Below are 24,726 nucleotides of genomic sequence, written 5' to 3'. Positions count from 1 at the left end.
TTTGTGTCGATGTCGTATCAATGTCGGACACCGACACATGTTTGACACCAACACGTGTTAGAGGGGTGATTTTGGGTCAAAAATTGACCCTAAATCACCCCTCTTTGGTGGATGAAGGAGAAAAACTAGGGTTTTTGTGACGACTCACAAGAGAGAAAGGAAAGAGAGAGAGAGAGAGAGAGAGAGAGAGAGAGAGAGAGAGAGTTGTAAATTTCGGATTAAGGGTATTGTGGTGTCAAACACGTGTCGGTGTTCAACATTGATACGACATCGACACAAACGATTACATTGAATTATGTAATTTTTTTTAAATTATTATCAATGTCGACGTGTCGTGTGTCGTTGTCGTATCGTGTGTTTATGTTTGTGTCCGTATTTCATCGATGTTGATAATATATCCGGCGTCTGTGTCTGGTGTCTGCAACCCCATAAATTAACAAGACTTGGAAGAAGAAATCCAACTCCACGAAGTCTTAAATAAGGCATTTCCCAAGATCTCTAAAATACTCTGTTAACCAAGACAAATGCATATAAAGTAAACCTATAAATTAACAAGACTTACCTAACACATGATCGTAATCAGACATATTACTTATAACTACTCAATTTTTAATTTAAAAGAAATTAAATAGAAAGAGCATTTTGATATCTCTTAAATGGACAAACATCATCTAGAAAAATCACGTTTGTTTAACTTATGGCAAGAATTAAGACATTTCAGATGGACATTTTCCTAATGACAATAAACTTGCTGAAAACAAGTACTATTAGAAAAATGTTATTTAATTAGTGACCTAACATTCAACCACTATATCACAATTCACAAAAATGGTCACTAAACATTTAAGGGCCGAAATAGACATCTTTTTAGTTAGAAAAACGTTGTTTAAGTAGAGACCTAACATTAGCAACGATTTAACGCCACTAATTTAATATTGATAAATTTAGTGATCAGTTTTAGAGACATATTTTTGGGTAAACAACCATTTCCCTGGATGTGCTGTGCACCTTGCTGAAAAATACAAAAAAGTTCGGACTTCAAAATCATCACCCTAGTCTCCGACATTAAATTGGTTGTAGAAATTGGATTTTAAATGTGAAACTTTTCGGGTGTGTTTGGTTCACCGAATAGAATTGATTCAGTAATTGATTTTGATAGAATTGATTCGACATAATTGATTTTGAGAGAATTGATTTATGTTTGGATACAATAATGCATAATTGATTAAACAAACTAAATGTTGTTTGAATAGTTTTTATCAAAATTGCTTTTGAATGTATAATTACTAAAATGGACATAGCTAAATTCAAGTAAATGTGCATAGTTGAATGTATATGTAGATCAATACTAAATGTAGATATATTATTTAATTTAAATAAATAAATTTTCTATATATTAATTTAAAACATAATAAATACGATATATTATTTGAGGTTTGTAGAAGTTTTTATAAAGATGGAAACATGCCATATTTTTGTATGGGAAACTTGATAATTTTTTAAAGACTAAAAACTTATTTAATCAATTTTATTAATAACCCTTTTATTTTTATGGAACAAATTCCCACAAGGGACAATTTCTACGAAACAATTTTTTTATCACTTTAAGAAAATTAAATGAGACTATTATATTTTTACCAAAATGTGAAATATATATTTTTCTTCTATATTAGATGGAGGATTACTAAGTAAAAAAATGTTTTTTTTAAGTGTAAAAAAAAATTGTTTTTTTCAAGTGTAAATGTTTTGACCGTGAAATTTTAGTAATTAACGTTAAAGACAAAATTCTGGCCCAAAACAAACTTTAAAGACAGAATCTTTCATGCTTAGAAAATCACGCCCCACTTTAGTACATTTAGTTGATTAATAGAATAATTTTTTGGAGTTCTCAAAAAAAAAAAAAAAAATTTTTTTGGAGAATTCTATATAATTTGAATGAAATAACAAGGGTGACATAGAGTTTTGTACCAAAAAATAGTAAAAAACGGGTAGGTGGGTCTAAGATCATAAAACGAGAAGAGTACAAACTTGTTCCTACTCAAAAAGCACACCCTTTAGGCTTAGTATAATAGATTCACCAAGACACCCCCTAGTGATGTATGTCGTGTTAACAGTCTATTTTAACTAGTAGCCTCAAGACTAAACTTGTATAGAAATTAACGGAAAAGTAATAAAAACAAAATCACTTTTTCTCCTCTTGATTTCTTCATCCAACTACATTATAAATGTTTGAAAGAAAAAAAAGGTAGAATAACTTACAAACACAATTAAGTATAGAAGAAGAATATGGCCACTGGAGCATCTCATATGATGCTTAGGTGTGTCTTTGAAGGAAGCATATCATCACATGACAAAGAGGTTGAGCGAAGGCCATACCACAAAAATGTGGTTGTGCATTGCACAATTTGGAAGAAATTTGCAACAAAGCTTGTCCTCAACAAAGATATGTTTCATTCAAGAAGAAAATATCATGGACTCATTGTTCGGTTTATACAACACCTTCCAAGTTTTCTTCCCCTATTTATAAAACTTGACATGAGTAACATGGAGGAGGTTGCATGTGATAAGTTGTGTGTAAACCATAAAATTAGATTGCTACTTAAGTACTTAGGCATTTAGCAGAAAACGGTTAGAAAGTGAGGAGGTCTTTTTTATTTTAATTTATGTTTTATTAAATATTTAGCAACGCGACTACGGATTGAAAGCGTGGTTACATTAAATTTTTCTATTTTCTCAAATTATTATCAATATGATTATCAAATATGGTTTCTACGGGCTTTAATGCTATTATGATCAAGTGGTGGTATCATTAGGGTTTGATCGATCTAATTTAAATAGATTACACTATGTAATGTGCTACTTTATTTTGACTTTGGTATGGGGTGAAAAGTTGTGGCGGTAAAAATGAAAATGTAAATTAAATTCTTGTCTTAAGATTAATATTCATTATGGTATGACTATAGTCAAAACAGTACTATTCGAATTAGGTAATTTCTTTTCCAACCTTCCATACTTTTTAAAGTCTTAATTTTTCCAAATTTTAAAACTCAAACGAGTAAAAAAAGGTGCAATGAACCTTCTTTTTTTCATACGTTGGGATATTAAAGTATGAACAACTAAGAAGGCTTTGAGAAGTGTAGAGTGAAAAAAACAACGGTATTTAAATTAAGAAAAAACTTGAGTAGAATTTTTTAGGTTTTTTTTCGGATGGTTCTTGATTAAAATTACCATAATTTTCTCAAATTCATATTTTTCTCAGAAATTGTTATATTAATTTTTTTTTAATTAAAACAACTATATGAATTTGTCATGTTGGGTTAATCATTTGGGACCACTCATGCAAGAACCCGCCAAAACCAACTAGGTGCTTATTTTAATGCACGGGAGCACTAAAAAAATTTTTTTTGAAACGGCGAAATATTATTCTCGTCGGATAAATGCAAAGACGCAAAAATACTCACGGAAAAAAAACGATAGAATACAATCTGGTGCCGTAAATATACGGAACACCTCTCAAAAGCCAAAGTCCAAAACTACCCAAAATAATGAGGCCGGAGTATACGAACGGGCAATGCACCAACCGCATACCCACGCCTCACAATCCAGAACAATGGCATCTCAGGAAGCCAAAAACCCACCACGGAACCAACTCCCAAGCCTACCTCCAGGTTCCCTCCTAACATAGTAATACTCTACCTTCCCCATTCCTAATAAAATGGAAATAATAAAATACCAAAGAAATAAAGAATGGAATTAAGGATTGGAATTTTAATATCAGATACTTCTAAAAAAAACGTTTGGTTAATATTTATCATATTTTTGCGATTATTTATAAACATAATAAATATGTGTATAGTTACTACATGGTTATTTAAATTTTATATGAAAAATTCGTTATATTTTTAAAGACTAAAAACTTATTTAATCCTAAAACAATTGTTTTAAATCTTAAATGATGAATGTAGCAGATCAACTCTTTTATTGGTACAACCCCATATGAAAATATTTGAACAACTCAAACCAAATAAAATTAATTAAATAATGTGGTAAAAAAATATATTTTAAGGGTTAAATATGATTTTGGTCCCTATAAATATACAAACTTTTCGCTTTAGTCCCTCTAAAATTTTCCTTCAACTTTCAATCACTACTTTTGGTCCCTATTTTTAAGTTCATTTTTGTATTTTTTTTAATGAAATTGTGCAGAAATATGTAGAATATTGTAAAAAAAAATTCCTCAAAAAAATTAGAATTTTTTAACAAAACATAAATTAATAATGAATTTTTAACCGTAAAAAAATATAAAAATTCATATTAAATTCTTGTTTTGTTAAAAAATTCTAATTTTATTTGGAGAGATTCTTATAATATTATGAATTTTTTCTCGCCCGTAGGAACACAAAAGTCATACAATTAGAATATAATCTACCCACCGAGGGAAAAAGGAAAAAGAGTTATTAACCAATGCACAAACATGAGAACGGCCGAGCTACTAACCATGATAACCAAAAACTAAATTGATGTGTTTTACCTTCACCCACACCATGATAACCAAAAACTAAATTGATGTGTTTTACCTTCACCCACGAGTAGGATAGAAACTTAACTTTATCCGCTATATTAGGAATAGAGTCATACTTTTGATTAAAAATCCTATTGTTTTGCTCTTTCCAAACTTCCCGGTAAGGATTTATAAAGATTGATATGATAGTAAGTATATCAATGGATTGAAATGCGGTATTAACGGAATATTGTAATGCGTAAGATTATTTTGATTAACAAAGTATATATAATAAAAAACTATTTTAAAATTTTAATAGATTACGAGACTATCAAGGGTTATTAGTTACACCCTCCGTCACTAATATAAGCAAAAATCTACATTTTAGATTCATTCATTTAATGATGCACATGATCTTTATTATAGACCACATACATCATTAAATGAATGAACCTAAAATGTAGATTTTTACTTATATTAGTGACCGGAGGGTGTACAGGATATTACCACATACGAAAATTGATAATAACCTGCTCTAGATATTATTGTCAACATTGAGCAGCTAGCTGCATCCAAAAAACTCATTTATTCGCGGTTTTATTGGTTACGGGGTTTTAATTTTTTTTTAGGGTTAAATATGTTTTTGGTCCCTATAAATATACTAACTTTTCGTTTTAGTCCCTCTAAAATTTTCCTTCAACTTGTAGTCCCTATAAAATTTTTCAATCACTACTTTTGGTCCCTATTTTTAAGTTAATTTTTGTATTTTTTTATGAAATTGTGCAGAAATGTGTAAAATATTGTAAAAAAATTCCCCCAAAAATTAGAATTTTTTAATAAAACATAAATTAATTATGAATTTTTAACCATCAAACATATAAAAATTCATATTAAATTCATGCTTTGTTAAAAAATTCTAATTTTTTTTGGGAGAGATTCTTATAATATTATGAATTTTTTTGCAAAATTTCATTAAAAAATATGTATTCTACATATGAGTTTACTTTAAAAAAAGGGATCAAAAGTGAAGATGAAAATTTTTTAGGGACTAAAAGTTGAAGAAAATTTTTAGAGGGACTAAAACGAAAAGTTGATATATTTATAAGGGCCAAAAACACATTTAACCCTTTTTTACAACTACAATAAAACCATGAATAAAAAACGTCACTCGGCAGCTCCATCTAAAACAACCAAAACACACTCGGCAGCTCCATCTAAAACAACCAAAACACAAACCGCACAAGATACATTTGAAGATTGCGCGCAATTGATAACAACAACATAGGTTCTTTCTTTCTTTCTGTTTTCCCAATCCCTCAAACTTTTCATTTTTACTTCAATTTTCTCTTTGTTTTGTTTCATTCCTCAACCTGTTTTATCTTCATCTCTCTTTGATTCTAGTTCATAATTCATAATTTCATAACAATCATACTAAAATCAACAACGTTGGTTACTACCAATTATGTTGAATTTCTCATTTCAGTTTCACAATTCTGTTCCTTGTTGTCTTCATAAACATGGTTACTACTCTTTTCTCACTCATCCTAATGTTTGTAATAGATAGCAATAAGTACCTTATCAACAACATTGTTTTCTTCTTAAAACAACCAAATTGTTATGTTTCCACAATTCGGTCATTAGGGTTTCATCTAAAAATATGAATTCTACACATTTAGCTTTACTTTAAATGCAGGTTAGAAAAAAGTGAAGCATTAAATTTTTTTCAAAGAACTAAAACGAAAAGTTAGTATATTCATTGGGACCAAAAACATATTTAACCATTGTTTTAATTGGTTTTAATTTAGTTTGAAATTATATTATTTTTTGATAGGAGCTTGTGACTATAGATAGGGCCGTCTTAACAAATTCATGTTTAGGTTTTAATTTTTATAAGGGATGCAAAAAAATTTAAATTCTAGGCCCCAACAATGACCTCACACTTAACAAAAAGTGGCCACGCCATTTGAAGCAAAATTGTACATACCGAAATAATTCGCTTTTAATATATATATAACCATTATTTTCGTGTCTTACATATAAAAAAATATTTTTAATATATATATAACCATTATTTTCGTGTCTTACATATAAAAAATATTTTGGGCCCCAAAAAATTGGAGGCCCGGTGTCGTCGCCCCGCCTCGACGGGCTATGGGCCGGCCAAAGAGGAATGTAGTCGGTGCGAAACGAGAGGATCCGGATCCCCCGTTGTTTCTCCCGTACAATTTTATGCCGTCTGATTAATCTATCGGGGAGCACCACTGCGAAAGTGGAGGAGCTAGCTAGCAACTTCGGTGGCTGTTCTTCAGGACGACGGTGTGGGTCACCGCACTTTGTCTCTTTGAAAGAGATATTCTGGAAATTAAGAGAAGCAGCGGAATTCATGGCCAACCTTACTCCCATCATTGTTATTGCGAATCATCTATTTCCATCCTTTCTTTCCTTATTAGGTCAGTATTAATTAATTAATTGCTTTTTTTTTTTTTTTTGTTTGAAAGAATTAATTGCTTTCTAAACCTTTCCATTTTTTCTAAAAAACAATCCAAATTTTCTTTATTAATGTAGGAAAAAAGATTTGAATCGAAACTAATTAATGATACGATCCAATCCAAATTTATTCATCCAGATACTATAATATTATTATATCACTGGACCAGATTTTGGACCAAAATATTTCACCTATTTTTGTTTATAAATAAATAGTAAGACATTGTTACAGTGTTGAGTTTGATCAGAGACTCACTAACTTGTCTTTCGCGCCACAAGGGTTTCTTCTATTCTCTACACCTACACACATTCTCTCACCGTTTCGTACTTTGACTTTCGTTAACTTCACTTTCACTACTTCTACTTCTGGTACTTTTTATTTTCTTACTTCTTTTTCGATTCCTACTATTTGCTTGATTTTTTTTTTTTCTATGACGATGCAGTACTCGTTCCCTTCTGTGTACCGTTATTTCTTTTAAAAATTAGTATCAATTGGAGTAGGCTTATGGTATTTTTTTAGTTGATGGTGGATTGTGTATTTGAATACAACTTTATTTTACAATTGTGTTTTAACGGCCAGGGAAGATGAAGGATAACAACCGAGTATGTCTATTTAATTTTTATTGTTTTCCAATATTAGGGGATTGGTCTAGTCTAGGATAGAACTAAATTTCTAAAAAAATTTACATGTATTAATGACTGAAATATTTTACATCTCTATTATATATATTTGCACTATTTTATTTTGATAGTACACATGGCATCCTTATATTGAAAGGTGCATTTAATGTTTTGTGTAATTGGTACATATTATGTGATTTGTGCAAGACTTATGTAATTAACATGATTATGCAAGTTGACTAAAAGGCTTATAATGACAAAAAAATGAATGGAATATTTTATTCAAATTATTTTTGCTATTTAATGTGTTACTAATTTCATTACTAAATTAATGGCATAATTGATGTGACTTACTTGCTTCTTTTTTCCTATAAATATTGTTTGTCCGTCTCAAACATCTTCACATCATTTAGAATTCATACTAAAATTTTTCATACTAAAATTTTAAAATTATTCTCAAAATCTCTCTTTTATTTTATTGAAACTCTTTTCTTCTTAACATATTTTTTTCATCACTCTAATTTCAAAAATTGATTCAATTTATGATATTACTCCACTACATGTTGTATATATCCATGTATTTTGTTCAAATTCACATATTCATCCTATGATACCCTCGAGTTCTAACGGCTTATGACAAGATATGTACCAATTACATGTTGGTACATAATTCTTAATTATCATCCAATCAAATTGTAATCAACACATCATCATATTAAGTTAGCCGGTCTTGAGTTTTTTTCCTATATATAGTCAATTTGTCTTTCATCATTTGTATATGCATCTTCCTTTCGTACAAATTGTTTATAATATCATTTATTTGAAATGCAAATATTTCTACCTCCCCGACCAATTCAATTTTATTGATTTCACTATTATCAAATTGATTTAGGCACCTTTTTTTCCTTCCGAATTTTGATTCCCTTTTATAGGTTTAGTCATTGTCGGCTCTTGCTAATTTTAAGGTTTTCATCCCCATATATATTTACACCTTTTGAAAAAGTTTGCTTCACGTTTTAATGAATTTCATTATTTTTCTATTAATTTGAAGCGACGTAATTGAAAGACGTTTTGAATCGATTTCTTCATTCCAAAACTATTTTTTGCCACTATTAATAATGAGAGATACGTGAAAGGCATGTCAATGTTTTGTTCTTCCAACGTTGAAGTTGTGCATATAAAAGAGAATTCTTCCTTAAAAAAAACAGAGAATTCTCAAGTATTTTTGAGTAACATATTAGTTGATAGTTCTCAAGATATTATATTTTTATCTTACATTTTTGTGGTGCAAACTATTCATGTATGTTGTAGAACAAGACCGACCCCCGCGAAAATGTAGAAAGTTTATTTTAGTTATTTTTTTTCAATGAATTTTATCTAAACCTCACTATTTTCTTTATTATTTTCATTTGCTCCTATTCAAAAGAACTGATTTAATTTATTAAGTTTTTTTCGTTTCTATTGTCAATCACTCATTTTCACTAAACATGGCGTTGATATATACTATTTCACATAAATTATTTTAACATCAAATCTCATCCATTCATTTCATTTGATAAATTAGTTCACATGCATCAAATACTCTTTATCACCTAATCAAGCATTCCATTTTTATCTCCCCATATTTATTTATTTCTGCCATCAACACATACTCAAACTTCTTTGTTAATTTTTTTACAAATTGCATGATAAAACACATACTTATGGTTGTTTGAGTCACTCATCAACATCGATAATATTTATTTGCATTTATTTCATACCCATATTTTTTTATTTATTTTAAAATTATATTAAAAAAAAGACAACAATCTCGGCTAAACTATCAATATCTCTATCCGTATCCTTATCCACATCTACAATCTACATCTACATCTACAATATAAACAAGTGAAACCATTTTCATTCAAAAGTACACGTGGCATGTTATAGTCTCATTCTAATTAATGTCGGGCTAATTAATGCTAGAAAAATTCAAATTTCCATTACATGGTATATGCTTAGCACCTGGTATTTCGGTCTCAACACATACTTCCATATACCGCCTCTATTTTAAGAAATCATTCGATTTATTATTATGATCAAAATGATATCTAGAAATTTAATTGTCCGATATCAAATCAAACAAGAAACCGCCCATAAAAAAATCAAACAAGAAACTATCAACTTCCAATTAATGAAATTAAATTCAAATTATTCAACACTTATAACGAGTCCTAAAAAAGAATGTTGAAAAATTCAAGACTATCGTTGAATTGTTTCTCACCTATTAAAATCAAATTAAAACCAAAATAAAATAGTGAAAGGTAATGATTCTTTTTGTCACAAAAAGGAAATAAAATAGCTCAGATCTTTATCTCCCATCCTATTCTCATCACTATTACTATTTTTCAAAAATGGTTTTGAGAACGGTAAGAAGATCAAGAACACCTTTAGTTCCTACAATTTCATCAAATTTTATTGTTGATTGCATCGTACCGTTCCCCTTCATCATGGTTTGTGGCCATGGTTTAGGATTTTATTGCTAATAGTTGGATTTTTAGTTTGTACAGAGAAAATAAGAGGGAGAATGTTAGTTATCAAATAATTTGTTGAGAAATTGATTTTGAAGCTGAAGAAAGGCATAAACGAAAGGGATCTTGAATCTTCTCTCATGATTTATATTTTGTTCCAAATAATTGTCTACTATATATCATTTTTGAAAATGCTTCATTTGAGACATTATTTTCGTCATATAACGATATGATCTTATTCATTAAATTTCTTTTTCTATTAATGTAACATATTTATTTTCCCATATATTTGTTTGCGGATGACCATATTGCTACTCAATGTTCCTCAAATTTACAAAGAACTTATCGGATTTATAACTAAAGTATATCTCGGTTTAATCGACTTTAATTCCTTCCGGTTTGGTTATGTTTCTTCTAATTGGGAGGAAACTCAACATTATTGAAATTTCTTTTATCGGTTTTGTTTACAACGTGTTCATTATTTTGCGAGAGACCTTTATAATATTGAGAACAAAGTAGTTTCCTATCTTTATAATTGGGAGGAAACTTTAGTTTTTTTGGTAATTTGTCATCTACTCATCTTATACCACGAATCATATGTAATAAGTGTGTATTTTAGTCTTTTAAGGCTTTTGTTTATTTTTCTTCTTTGTGTTGTTTGGATTAGTGTTATATTATAAGAATTTTGAATTAGGGTTTCATTTTTCTTTGTTGCAGCTTCTCTCCGGATTCTTAAGTTTCTTTTTTGACATATTCTAGATTCTTACGTTCCAGAAGTTTTTCGAATTTTATTACTATGATTATTTCTGAATTTTGCTAAAAAAAAATCTAAATTTTTATTGCAACTTTATTTCGAATTATGTGTTCTCACGGAATTTCATATATTTTATTTTCAGTATTAAATGAATACAAACATTTGAAGAAAAAAAAATTCCTCTTTTATTTTTTTGAGGGGATTCCTCTTTTATTTAAATGCAGCTTTGGTCGAACCAAACCGTACACCATCGATTCGAGTTTGGTTCGTTTTCACTTTTAAAAAATGATAAAACCCAAACCTCATTTGACTTTGAAGAGCATGTAAATGGTAATTTAAAAAAATCATTATAACAATCAATATTTTGAATAAAACACGTTTACTCAATAATATAAGTATTGTACTACCTCTCATACAAACAAAGTTGTAAAGAGTGTATATACACATTAATCAAAATATATCTATTTTAAAAGGGGCACTAGCCAACAAATGTGTATTTTTTTTTATGTTAATTTTAAACCGAACCTCCACTAGATAGAACTAGAAAATTAGGTGTAGAACATATACAAGTGGCTAGACCTATGGGTTTTTAGATGCAATATTGCACATGTTAAAGCAACCGAAAGTAATAACTTCTTATTGACAACAACTATTATTTATTAAAAAACTACACATTTAATATAAAATGCACAACAATTATTTATTACTAAGACCCATTTAATATTTTTTGAAGTGTTGAGTTTGAGAGATTTTTTATTTTTTAGTTGAATGGGGTTCAATTATGAACCATTGCATCACTTTATAAATGCATAAATAAAAGGAAACAAGAACAAAAGGAGTTGGGGGATGGACCAAAACCTTCTCAATAAAGCTAAGCAAAAAGCTGAGGGGCAAACACCAAACCAAGAAAAAAGTAAATAACAAGAAAATAAAAAGTAAAGAAAACCAAAAGAAAAATAAAAGGAACGAACTAAGAGAAAGTCCTTAAGTTATTCAGTAACATATATACTCCTAGAGTTTGAAAGATTAAATCTTATTAAGTATTAATTATAAGAGCAAGTGACATGTACATAGAGACTCATTTAAGCAACCAAAAGGAGAGGTCCATTGTGGATGCTCTAACAATCGATTAACTTATTGATGAAAATTTTTGGTCGAAAATAATACAAAATAAATGCTTGCTGAAATTATCAATTTTTAAATATTATTGTTATTATTATTATATTATTATTAATAATAATAAATATTGATTTTTAATGTTTATTAGATATACTAATTAAATGTATCAATTAAGTTTGGTAACTAATTTTATATTTGATATTTTTTCGAGTTATCATGAAATTGGTATAAAGCTTACATCACCGCTTAGCAAAGACTAATCTTAGTTGGAAAACCTGTGGGATACATAAGACGAGTTCTCTCATCTCACTCGAATATTTTCCATACACATGAGGCGTAAATTGAACTGCTATCCACATACTTACGAGGGTCTAATCTATTATCAATTTGACCATTTTTTCCTAGGGTCATAGCTTACATGTTAATTCCAGGTGTTCGTACAACCGGTTCATCCTTCAATATTCCATTGAAAATCAATGAAGCATTGATACATGGATCCGAAAAGAAAATACGAGACCTTAAAATTGATATGAAGGCAGCAGAGAGAATCAAACACGAGACCTTAAAAGTAGTCCCGGGCCAAAACAAGTGGATTAGATCAAACTTATTCATTGTGTTCCCTTATTGACTTTGTTTATCCAAATAATTTGGAAAATATATAGATCTCCAAAAAAATCAAGAGCGAGGGATACTTGCTCAAACTTTGGACCCATTTGAGCACTTTAACAATATTATTCTATCGTTGTTTCCGTAAAACGAGAAGGAAAATATTAGCTTTGATTCGGTTTGTCAATCGGACCAAAATAACAAGCTACAAAGCAAATGATATTCAATTGAGTTCTTGAATGATATTAACAGTTGCATATTTCAAAACCACAAATTAAGATTTAAAGTTGGATGTCCAATAATATTGATGAGGAACATATACCAAGGTATTGTGTTTCAAAATGAGAAACCCCACATCTTCATCCAAAACCTTAAGACAATATGTATATTACTCATCTCATTTATATGTTCATAAATATCAAATCTTGCCGGCAATATAGAATTTTTACTCACACATGACAAATTAGCATTTCTCCCTTAAACGTGAGACTCTCTATGTCTATGATATGATGAAATAGTCAAATAAGCATTTCTCCCTTAAACGTGAGACTCTCTATGTCTATGATATGATGAAATAGTCAAATAAGGCCAGAGGCACAACATGGTAAAAAAGGTGGCTTGGTGGTGGTTTCATAGAGATGTTTTTTTTTCTCTCATTTATTTTATGAGAAGAGAGAAATTAAATTAGAAAAATTATTCGAACTAGAAAGAAATGACAAGGAAAACGAGTGAGTTGTGGGTAGTTTTATGAGTTTGTTGAAGGAGTTGGATATTACCGAGTAATTATTCTACCAAAAATATTAGACTCATTAAAAATGTCACATCAATTTAAAATGTACAATAAACATGTATTTTTCAACTCAGCATAACACATAAACGTTTTTCCTTTGTCATATCCCACTAAAGACTAAAAGTGAAGGAACTTAAAATAATAGAGGTTAAATAAAAAAAAGTTATCGCCTTGACAAATAAAAATTGCATGAAAGCGAACGACTTCCAAAATATAATATTTAACATAAAAAAATTAAACAAATGACATTCAAAAGCTAACAAAACAAATCATCATAATTTCGGGAGTGCAAGTGTAACCTACATTGGGTTGTAGCTTTGCATTAGGCTAAAAGAAACTAGACAAATGATATCGACACCACAATTTCTCCCAAATTATTTAGGCACAAGTTTGTGAGTCATCTCACTTATATCTTATTCAATATCTACTATTCCTTTCATTGTAGTACTTTGACTCTTATTTTACACGATAACATATCTCCCTCAAGTGTGACATTCTCTCGTGTCCGTAATTACGTGACATAGCCAAATAAGGTCAAACCGATGTACAACATGATCAAAAAGGTAGATTAATGGTAATTTACTAAAAGTGTGTTTTTGTTCCTTTATTTCATGAGAAGAGATCAAAGAAATTAGAAGATGAAAAATAAATTTGAGATTGAGAGAACTGATACCGGTTAAAAAAAAATAAGAATTGTGTATTTTGTCCATGAGGTTATAAAGAACGAAGTAAGTTGCAAGTGATTTTATGAAATTGTTGAAGGAGTTGAAGATTTTTGTGTAATTAATTTACCCAAAAAGTTAGATTGCGTTAAAAAAACTAATTTACCAAAAAGTTAGATTCGGGTAAAAAAAACGCAACAACATATAAAGAATTTACTAAGCACATATTTTGTTAACTCAGCATAACACTTAAGTGTTTATCTATGGTTAAATTCCACCAAAGATCAAAGGATAAGGAATTTAATATCTTAGAGATTGATTAAAAAATATTGCATGAAAGTGAACAACACCAAAAAAAATAAATTTGATATAAAAATTAAATAATTGGCATCCCAAAACTAACGAAACCGTTTATCGTAATGTTGAGAGTTCTAAGGGTGTCTACAGTAGGTTGGACTATCACATTAGGCTAAGTGAAACCACACAATTGTGATTGACATCACATCATTATCCAAAACCTTAAGGCATTAGGTGTATTGGCCATCTTACTTATTCTCTACGTCTACTTTGGCATCCAATAATGTGGAACTTTAAGTCACAATTTACACATGAACATATATCTCTAAAGTGTGAGACTCAATGCATCTGTAATTTGTTGATAGTCAAATAAGGTTAGGCGAAGGCACAACATGGTTAAAAAAAATGGATTAATGGTGTTTTTGCGGAGGGAAGTTTGTGTTCCCATCTTTCATGAAACAAGAGAAATAAATTTAGCAACAATAAAATTAAATTAGAATATGAAAAGAAATTTGAACATGAAAGAAATGATAAGGGAAAAAAATAGTGTGTGTTTTGTCCATGGAAGTATCGGAAATATAGCGAGTTACCGACAATTTTATGGGTCGGTTAAAAAGTGTTGGAAATTTAAGAGTAAATATTTCACCAAAAAATAGACTCGGTTAAAAAAACGCCACATCTTTATAAAATGTTTAATAATCATGTACTTTTTCAATTCAGCATAACATATTTGTATTTTTCCATTCGCATGTTCGTTCACCCAAAGACCAAATATGGAGGTATTTGATATAATATTGATTGGATAAAAAATTGTATGAAAGCAAATGACATCCAAAAACTTATACTTGATATAAAAAGTTAAACAAATGAAATTCAAAAACTAAAAAAAAATTAATGTTTAGAGTTCGAGGGAGTCTACAATGGGTTGGACCATCACATTTGACTATGAGAAACTCCACAAGTGATATTGACAACACATCTTCGCGTAAAATCTTAAGACATTAGGTATATTGTTCTTCTCGCTTATACGTTACTCAATGTATATTATTGCACACAAGTTTAACTCACTATAATGTTTAGAGTTCCGAGGAGTCTACAATGGGTTGGACCATCACATTTGACTATGAGAAACTCCACAAGTGAGATTGACATCACATCTTTGCGTAAAATCTTAAGACATTAGGTATATTGTTCTTCTTGCTTATATGTTACTCAATGTATATTATTGCACACAAGTTTAACTCACATATGAAACATAAACATCTCTCCCTTAAGTGTGAGACTATTATGTATGTGATCCGGTGAGATATCACATAAGGTCGAGACACGACATGGTAAAAAAAAGTGGGTTGGCGGCAGCTTTCATAGAGGGGTGTTTGTTTCTTTCTTTCATGAGAAGAGATAAAGTAAATTATAAAAGAAAAGAAGATTAAAAATGAATTTGAACTTGATAGAAATGAAAAGAGAAAAAAAAATAAGGAGTGTGCGTTTTATTCGTGAGAGCATAGGAAACATAATGAATTGCCGGTGATTTTATGGATTTGTTAAAGAAGTTGAATATTACCTTGGGCAATTATGCTACCAAAATATTAGATTTATTGAAAATATGTACATCTATTTAAAATGTCTAACGAATATGTATTTTGTCAACTCATCATACATATACATTTTTCCATTGCAAGTTCCCATGAAATACCATAAGTGAAGGAATTTGAAATGACAAAGGTTATTTTTTTTGTGCATGAAATCTAATCACATTCAAAAACTAAAATTTAAGATGAAAAATTAAACAAATGACACTCAAAAAATAATGAAACAAATCATCACATTAGGCTAGGATCCTACAATGGATTGTATTATCACATTAAGCTAAGATCAATCACAGAAGTGAGATTCACATCCTATCTTCTTTCAAAGTCTTAAGGCATTATGTATATGAGTCATTTCACTTATATGTTTCTCACATCTACTCTTGCATACAATACGGAATTTTAACTTACACTTGAGACATTAACATCTCTCCATTAAGTGTTAGGATCTTTGTGTACGTAGTCCACCACCAAGAACAACTCTCGCTCCCCCACAACGCCGAACACGGATGTGATACCACCGTTGGGCTTTCGTGGGAGCCTACGTTGATGTAGATCGACAATTTGGATAAAGAGAAACCACACAAGTGATAATGATACAACCAAAACTCCATCTAAAATTTTAAGTAACACCTCGATACATCACAATATTCCCTCCATCAAATATAACGACATTCTAGCCCGTGCTTGGCACGGGTGTCCATGCTAGTTAGACTTAAAAATAAATTACCACTTTCTCTCCATTAATATCTTCCCCTCTCTTTTCCGTGTGAATCAAGCCAGAAAAGGGTTATTTTCCATCCTCTCTCAACTTAATTCTCATTAAGTCCATCTTTTCCGTATCACTATTAATGTTGTTAAATAGAGGCTATAGCATAGCAGAATTTAGCGGCGCTATAACACTGTTGTATAGCAGAATTTAAACAAACTTCTGTTTGCCACAATATGTGATTGAATAGAGATAGATTGCTTTTTTTTATTTAGGTACATATATAAAATCTCCTTCTTTCTTCAAAGTTTGAACCTATCAAACCTGATAAGCCATTATTTGAGTAATTGATAAACTTCTAAATATATTCTTTGACATATTACATACATAATTATTTTTCTTTAGAAAACACATGTAGAGTAGAAGACTGTTCTTTGATGTTTTGTACATTATCTTGGTGTTTTGATTTAAAAGCTATTATTTATTTAGGAAGCTACTGGATTATCAAGTTTCTCAAGCTTGATGAGGAAAGAAGAATCCGATCCATCTGGAAGACCTTACTATTTTGTGGTACCTCAAGATGTCAGTGAATCATGTTATGGCTATCTTAATTAATTTTCCCTATGTGCAGTCTGCTTATAGTCATAACTAATATGCTCTATTTTATTTTTATTTCTAGCAACAAACTCCAAACAATCCTATGCTGCCACATTGGGCTTCACCTATGCAGGTTTAAAACATTTTCTGCTTTGTATCAATTTGTGATGGATTTAATGCATATACACTGTGAGTGTACATATTTTTACCTTGTCAACCAATCGTGATCGTCAGATCATTCAAAATGTTTGACTCAAATCACAATTACTTCTAAAACCATACATATGATTGCTTTGTGATTTGTTGGCAGTGTAAAACTTACACTGACAGTGTATTAAAATTAAACTCATTTGTAATGTTATCTTAGCTGTGTAATTTGTGTCTCGTACATTGAGAAAAAACTGACTCATTTTAAATTTTAATTAGGCTTGTTACAATCCCGAGTTTACTCCAAATCCCTATTATAATCATCCACCTGCAGCTGGTTCTTACATGAGTCATCAGTCTGAAGCTGATTCTTACTTGAATCATCAGTATGCAGCTGGTTCTTACTTGAATCATCAGTACATGTGGCAAAATCAGGTAATGATGTACATATTTATGGATTGTATAATAGTTGCTTTCTTAGACCATGGCAAGAACAACACACCTGCTTCATTTTCACATTCTTTGTTTTTCGGTGCAGGAAAACAACACACTGCTTCAATCTAATGCGCTACATGATCCTGTGAAGCTCTCCAATAAATCTCTACTAGCTGAGGTGATCCTAAATATTTCAATGAATATATTTATTGTAATTCATCAACATCTTTTTTCTAATCATAATTTCTATGGAATTCAAGTTTATAGTTAGTATACATTTAGAGGAAATTTCATATTTCTTTAGGTGCGGGGCTGGGGTTAGCAGTTACTAGAGGATGGATTCAATGAACATTTCTCATCTTAAAGCAACTTTCATAATGAATTGTGTATAAGTTTATGTATTCATATACCAATATTTATGCATTTTGGTCAGGATGCTGCAATTGCTTTCTCAGAAATGGTAAGCAGGAATATTGTCAAAAGTAACCCAGATTCCAACCAATTATTTACCAGAAACTCACAACCTGTAAGATTAATAACTGGGGAATCAAGTGAATATGGAAACCAATCCTCAGCACCAAAAATTGATGTTGGAGATGCTGATCGAGTTGTGTTGGTGAACCAGTATTACAACAATTTCTTTGTAGAAAATCCATCTGTGCTGAGTCAAACTTTGGGGACAGGCGTCAAGGAATCTGATGCTGACGCTCGACTAAATAATATGGTATTATCTCTGTCCCAAATTATATGTCCCTTTGACAATTTCACGAAAATTAAGAAGTGTAATTAATGTTGTATGGAGAAGAGAAATTATGAGTTATTTTTCAAAATGTCTTTCATTAATGGTATGAGAAAGATAAATTAAAAGAATTAGAAAACGATAGAAAAATAAACAGCAAATGGCATAATAGAAAAAGAATCATTAATTTTTCATTGATAGTGTAAAATGACATAATTTGGGACAAACATATTTTGCTAAAATGACATATAATTTGGGACGAGGGAGTACTATTAAATGTTATGGGTTTTTGTAGCATGTTTGAAAAGGTTTTATTTGTGGATTAGCTAAAATATAAGAACAATCAATTTTTTATGAAGATAACTTGTAAAATCTCTTTTGAATCATTATGACGAACACTCATATTTGATGTAGTTCTGCTTTTAGACTTTTCTATCTCAAATTTTACAGCATTTAATGCTAATAATCAACTGCATATTCATTGTTAAAATGTAGTAGGAAAGCAACATAAAGAAAGAAAAGATGACATTGACTTGTTCCTCCTTTATGTATCTTCGATACATATTTAAATCCCTTAGGTACATTGTCTCTACATAGGCCATTTATAATTGCCGTAGAAAAAATTACAAGGGTTGAAGAATAATGTAATGTTGATTATTAACACAAGTGATTTAACAACCTTAGCACATACTCTCACTTTAACATGTTCCCTTGTACAAGACCCCTTTTTGGCTTGAAGCATGGGCTATGCATAGGTTCTCTTAGATATTGGAATTAATGGGCTATGCATAGGTTCTCTTAGATATTGGAATTAATGGGCTATGCATAGGCTCTCTTAGATATAGGAATTAACTCAACCTCATAAGAAATGGGTAGTTTATTAAGGCTTTAAAGTGCATCAATTTATTCTTCATTACAGGTCTTATGCTTAAAATCTTTGGCAAAAAGTCTAATTTTATCCTTTCTGTGGCAGGATTTTCCTATATGTAAGAAGCAGAGATCTAAGATGAATGTTGGGGATGGTGAGAACAAGGATTTATCTTTTGGTTGGAAGGAGCAGAAATCTAAGATGACTGTTGAGGATGGTGAGAGTAAGGATTTATCTTTTGGTTGTCTCAATAATGTAAATTCATTTTTATAATCTAAAATTTGAATGCTCAGAAAGGTGACAAGTACCGAAACTTGTATTGCAGTTCATGTAAGTATGTAACTAACAACTTTGCATCTTGTTTCTTTGTAGAAAAACCATCTTGGCTGATTCAGAGTTTGAGGACAGTCGTCAAGGAATCTGATTCTGATGTTGACGCTGATGCTCAACTAAAATATATGGTACTGTAGAATGTTATGGGTTTTCATAGCATGTTTGAAAAGGTTTTATTTATGGATTAGCTAAAATGATACATATTTAATACTAAATGCACAAGTTCCCATGCAAACTTACTTTTTGAACTTAACATGTGCAAATTTGCACATGATAGAAAAACTCATCTTAAATTAGCATTTAATTTAAAATCAACTGCATATTCACTGTTGAAATATAGTAGGAAAGCAACCTAAAGAAAGAAAAGATGACATTGACTTTCTCCTACTTTATATATCTTAGATACAACTTTAAATCCCTTAAAGATACATTGTCTCATACAAGACCCCATTTGTAATCACCGTGGGAGAAAAACACAAGGGTTAAAAAATAATGTAATGTTGATTATATAACACAAGTGATTTAATATCTTTAGCACATTCCCTCACTTTAACATGTTCCCACTTATAAGACCCCTATGGCTTGAAGCATGGGTTATGCATAGGTTCTCGCAGACATTGGAATTAACTCAACCTCACAAGACCGACTCATAAGGTGAGGAACGTCCAAACATTTTAAGCACTTATTAGGCACTATCTGTAGTCAATGTGGGACTTGAGTCTTTTCAAATAGGTTCACACTACCTTGTGTTAGAACATAACTTGATCTAGAATTATAACTATAAAGCACCGACACAATACCGACTCGGTAATAATTTGAGAATGTTGGATACTACGGCACACCCTCGGTCCGAAGTGTCGGTGTAACATAGATTCAGCCTATTATATAAAGTTACACACATGAGATGCCCCATCGACACACTATATATATTGAGCTTTAAATTGTTGGTTTTCCATCTCAAATCTTGTTAGATATTCTTAATTTTGTTGGTTACCATAATTTCACCATCTACCTAGACCCTATAATTCTAGCCATAATTTTGTTAGTTATAATATGTTTTCGTGTGGCAACTGATCTTGTAGGAAGTTACAATTTCAACTTGTCTAAAAAAATTCTCATGTTTTAGTTTGCATTTTTTTCTACACTTCATTCCTATCATTTATAAGCCTTTCATATGAAATGCTATCACCATTTTACAATCCAACATTCTAGCTAGATATGTCTGATGAATACATTTCAGAAAGTAAATCCCTTCCTAAGGTTGCTAAGATTAATTCTTAACTATCTGGCACAATGTCTAGTATTTCCTATTTAGCTGCATTTCTTTTCTCAGGAAGCTGATGATATTAGAAAAGAAAGAAAAAGACAATCAAACAGGGAATCAGCTAAGAGAACAAGGTTAAGGAAAAAGGTACATACTAGACCATGGCTGGTGCAATGCAGCGGGATTCTGTGTTTTCGTTGTAAATTATCCTCATAATTGCAGAAAATATTGAAATATCTATGATTTCGACAATGGTTGCATTTCATTAAAACTGTAAAAAAAAGTCGTGGGTTTATTTCCATTTTTTAATATCATCTTTTAGTCCCCAAAAATTTTTTTTTTCAAGTCCTTATTCTAATTTTCTTTAAATAAATTATTAAATGCTATAATGATCTAATTAAATAGTTGAGATAACATGAAACAATTAGTTTAGTCAAAGATAGGCATTCCAGAACTCTGCCAGCTTAGCTTCACTTTAGACGGATAAAGATAGGTATGATGATAACTAATTAGAACTAGATTGCAAAATATTCAAGAAACAATGTTTTTAGCTTGGTTTGTTGATACACATAGCCAGATAAGTTGATCAGAAGACACATCATATCTTAGTTTCCTTCATTGGTGATCAGTTTCATAGACATGCTTGTGTTAATAATCTAATTTTTCAAAAATGTTAGCTAAAAGTTTCCTTATTATGAACTTATGGTGCTTTCTCAACAAACTTTCCCTTTATTTGGAACATGATTGTAGGTATGATTATGATTATACATGTTAGGGTTTTATGACATCGATTGATCCATGTAATTCAACCCACTGAGTGGAAGAGCAGACTTTTGTTGTTATGATTGTTGTATATTCATCGGATCCTGGCTTTCCAAATTGCCAATTAGTATCTTTGATTACCAATGTGGTAGTTGCAAATTTTACTTTGTGCTTCTCCTTGACTTTGTTTACATCTCTTGTGAGTTTGTCATAGTTTCCTCATGGAAACATATAAACCTTTATCGTTTTCTTGAACTTTGTATTTCATTTGATGTTCTCATTATTTTTTTGCCTTAGCAGCAAGAACGTGAAGATCGTACAAAGATAGACACTCTTAATGAAGAAATTGCTGTCCTAACAAAACAACTAAAAAGTTATTCTGAGGCATGTCTGGAGCTCGCTGATGAAAACGATTCCATCGAGGTTCATCATTTTAACTCCCCTTATTTTTTCAATTTTATATCATTCATTCAACTAAAGTACTTGTTTGGTTTAAGAAAATATTTTCTATTTTCACTTTTTATTACAAAACTGTCTTCTTCTTTTCTAATATTTGTATGAGAAACAATGAAATAAACTAAAAACTAGGTGATGCTTTTGTAATTAAAAAAAGAAATGAAAACAGTTAGGATGTTAGGTGGAGTCCAATGTTAACCCATTGCTTACCAATGTGAGATTGGTATTTGAATTAACAACATATATCTTTTTTTATAGATGACTATTATTTTTATTCAAAGCTTTTGATGTTGGTTTATAAAGAAGTTAATTCTGAGTGTTGTATTGTGGTTCTCAATGCTCTCTTTTCCAAGTTTGCTGCTAATTTGAGTGTGATTGGGTGGTGGAACAGGAAGAGCTAATTAAGGAGTATGGACTAGAATCAATTGCAGATCTATTGTTCATGAAGCCTGCTGCTTGACATTGTAACTGGTGGACTCCCAAACAACAGTTTTAAGATAGAAAACATCTAACAACTGATCAAAATCTATCATTTTTTATTTATTTGGGCTGGACTTCAAGTTCTTTTTTGGTGGTGGTCGGGGTTTGAACCTGACTCCGCATATTTTATGCGTTGTCTATACCAACTGAAGCTGTTTCATGAGGACGGACTTCAAGTACTTAATTAGACAATGATATATTTGTAAATCAACATTAATAGTTAGTATTTTTTTTTTGAGAAAGCAACATTAATTAATAGATAGTATTTAAATCTGTTGAACTATTCCATTTAATATTTTGACCTTTCCTTTATTCCCCGTTTTATTTTTACTGGGTATTACTTTTCCCACCCTATGTCTTTCTTCGCGCGCCCTATTTTTTTCTCAAAATACCCCTAGTCGGATTATATAATCCGAAGTTATTCCGAATATTAAAACCGGATTTATACGACTACTTTGGCACTTCATCCACCCCGATGGATGATGATGCCGCTTATGAAATATTGTTCTGGATTATATAATCCGAATAAGTTAGATAGATTCGGATTATATAATCCGAAACGTGTAAATCACCCCGTTGAAAGTCAACAAAAGTGGGGGTGGTGAATGATGGTTCGGATTACATAATCCGGAATGTACTAAACATGTCTAGATTATAAAATCCGAATGCATCGCACAGAGTGCGAAGCCATCCGTTTTGGCCGAGCCTGTTTTAGAGGCCGATTCAAATAACTTTTTTTTGGCCTTTGACCATATGCAAACCAACAAAGCAAACTATAACATTAAAATTAACAACACAATATAATTTTTAAACTTTAATAAAACATAATTATTCAAATGGTACATAACATAATTATCCAAAATATTCAAACATTAAAATTACATAAAACACAATCGGCCCCTAATAACTACACCCGTACCACCTCCGCCTCTCGCGACCACCTCCGCCACCACCTCTCGCCACCATCGCAGGCCGCCCGACGACGGTAAACTCTTGCATCATGCACCTCTCTCAAGGCATCCTCCAAATGTTGCCATTTCTCACTCCCTTTTGGCACTGCACCGCTTCTCATCACAACATAGATGTGGTCTACGATGCGGCTCATCCTTCCGCTAAGCCGTAAGTACGCAAGGTCTCCATCATCTTGAGCGGCTTGGGCATCAAGGACCTCACGCTCCGGTGGCCTCGCGCCGTGCACGGCATGTTTGGGAGAATCGTGCGTGGATGAGACACTGGTAAAACCACTCAATGTATCCATCCGCTACCTCCACACCATGGACTCAGCCTCTCCCAACTCTTGAGGTGTCGGCGCATAATCAAGTGCACGGCGAAAGCGGTTTGTGATCTCCGCCAAGTTAACATCAACAGGTGCACTCGAACGGGATGTCTCGGTGATGGTCCGAACAAACCCAAACCGGCGAAGCACCCCTCTCCGCGGATATCTCACCATGCGCTCTCCGCATCTCGGCCCATCCAGTAAAGGCCGACCCGCTCAAACGGACGTGCCCGACGGTGTGCGGCATATGGGGCCATGACAACCCCTCGTCAAATCCGGCGCATCTAGATAGTTCTGTTGTAACATCCTGCATCGCTTACGGGATTGCCGACTAACCCCACAAACCAACACGAGTCTTTTCGGCATGCTTTGTCCTCACTCACATGCTTACCGGAAACTTCCCGCAGGTCACCCATCCTAGTACTACTCCAAGCCAAGCACGCTTAACCGTGGAGTTCCTATGGATTGAACTCCCTAAAAGAAGATGCATCTTGTTGATATGGGTAGTACCTAACAATTCTTATAAGCCTTCCTTCAACCATGTAGTCCCATACCTACACGGCCTCCGAATCCCTCTCATTCCGATGTGTTTCGGTTCACTATTGTCGTGGGGCTCCCTTGCGGCTTAAACCGTTCCCCTTAGGTCGGGAACCTTTCGTATCCACCTAGCGGGATATCGAAAGCCACGACGTGGGTGTTACATGCCCACCAGCCTTCCGCCTGG

At 31.7% G+C, this 24,726-nt stretch overlaps 1 protein-coding gene across 13 annotated transcripts; it reads left to right on the top strand.

Annotated features, from left to right (window-relative positions):
* Nucleotides 1-6,665: 6,665 nt before the first annotated feature.
* Nucleotides 6,666-23,038, top strand: LOC146902385 (uncharacterized). 13 transcript variants are annotated; one of them, XM_085739206.1, is made up of 11 exons: nucleotides 6,666-6,951; nucleotides 17,135-17,227; nucleotides 17,325-17,375; nucleotides 17,669-17,824; nucleotides 17,928-18,002; nucleotides 18,258-18,548; nucleotides 19,537-19,648; nucleotides 19,804-19,892; nucleotides 21,098-21,175; nucleotides 22,091-22,213; nucleotides 22,638-23,038. In XM_085739206.1, the coding sequence occupies exons 2-11, from the start codon at nucleotides 17,168-17,170 to the stop codon at nucleotides 22,704-22,706; spliced, it is 1,104 nt and encodes a 367-aa protein (XP_085595332.1). In that variant the 5' UTR covers nucleotides 6,666-6,951; nucleotides 17,135-17,167; the 3' UTR covers nucleotides 22,707-23,038. The 13 variants fall into 13 exon arrangements, with proteins under 13 accessions (XP_085595332.1, XP_085595330.1, XP_085595328.1 ...); XM_085739204.1 differs by having other exon boundaries at nucleotides 22,088-22,213; XM_085739202.1 differs by having other exon boundaries at nucleotides 19,537-19,654.
* Nucleotides 23,039-24,726: the final 1,688 nt, after the last annotated feature.

This window comes from Medicago sativa, chromosome 8 (genome assembly GCF_051527215.1).
Source record: "Medicago sativa cultivar Bolivia chromosome 8, Bolivia_mono, whole genome shotgun sequence".
Taxonomy (NCBI): Eukaryota; Viridiplantae; Streptophyta; class Magnoliopsida; order Fabales; family Fabaceae; genus Medicago; species Medicago sativa.
This window is presented reverse-complemented; position numbering and strand designations above follow the sequence as displayed.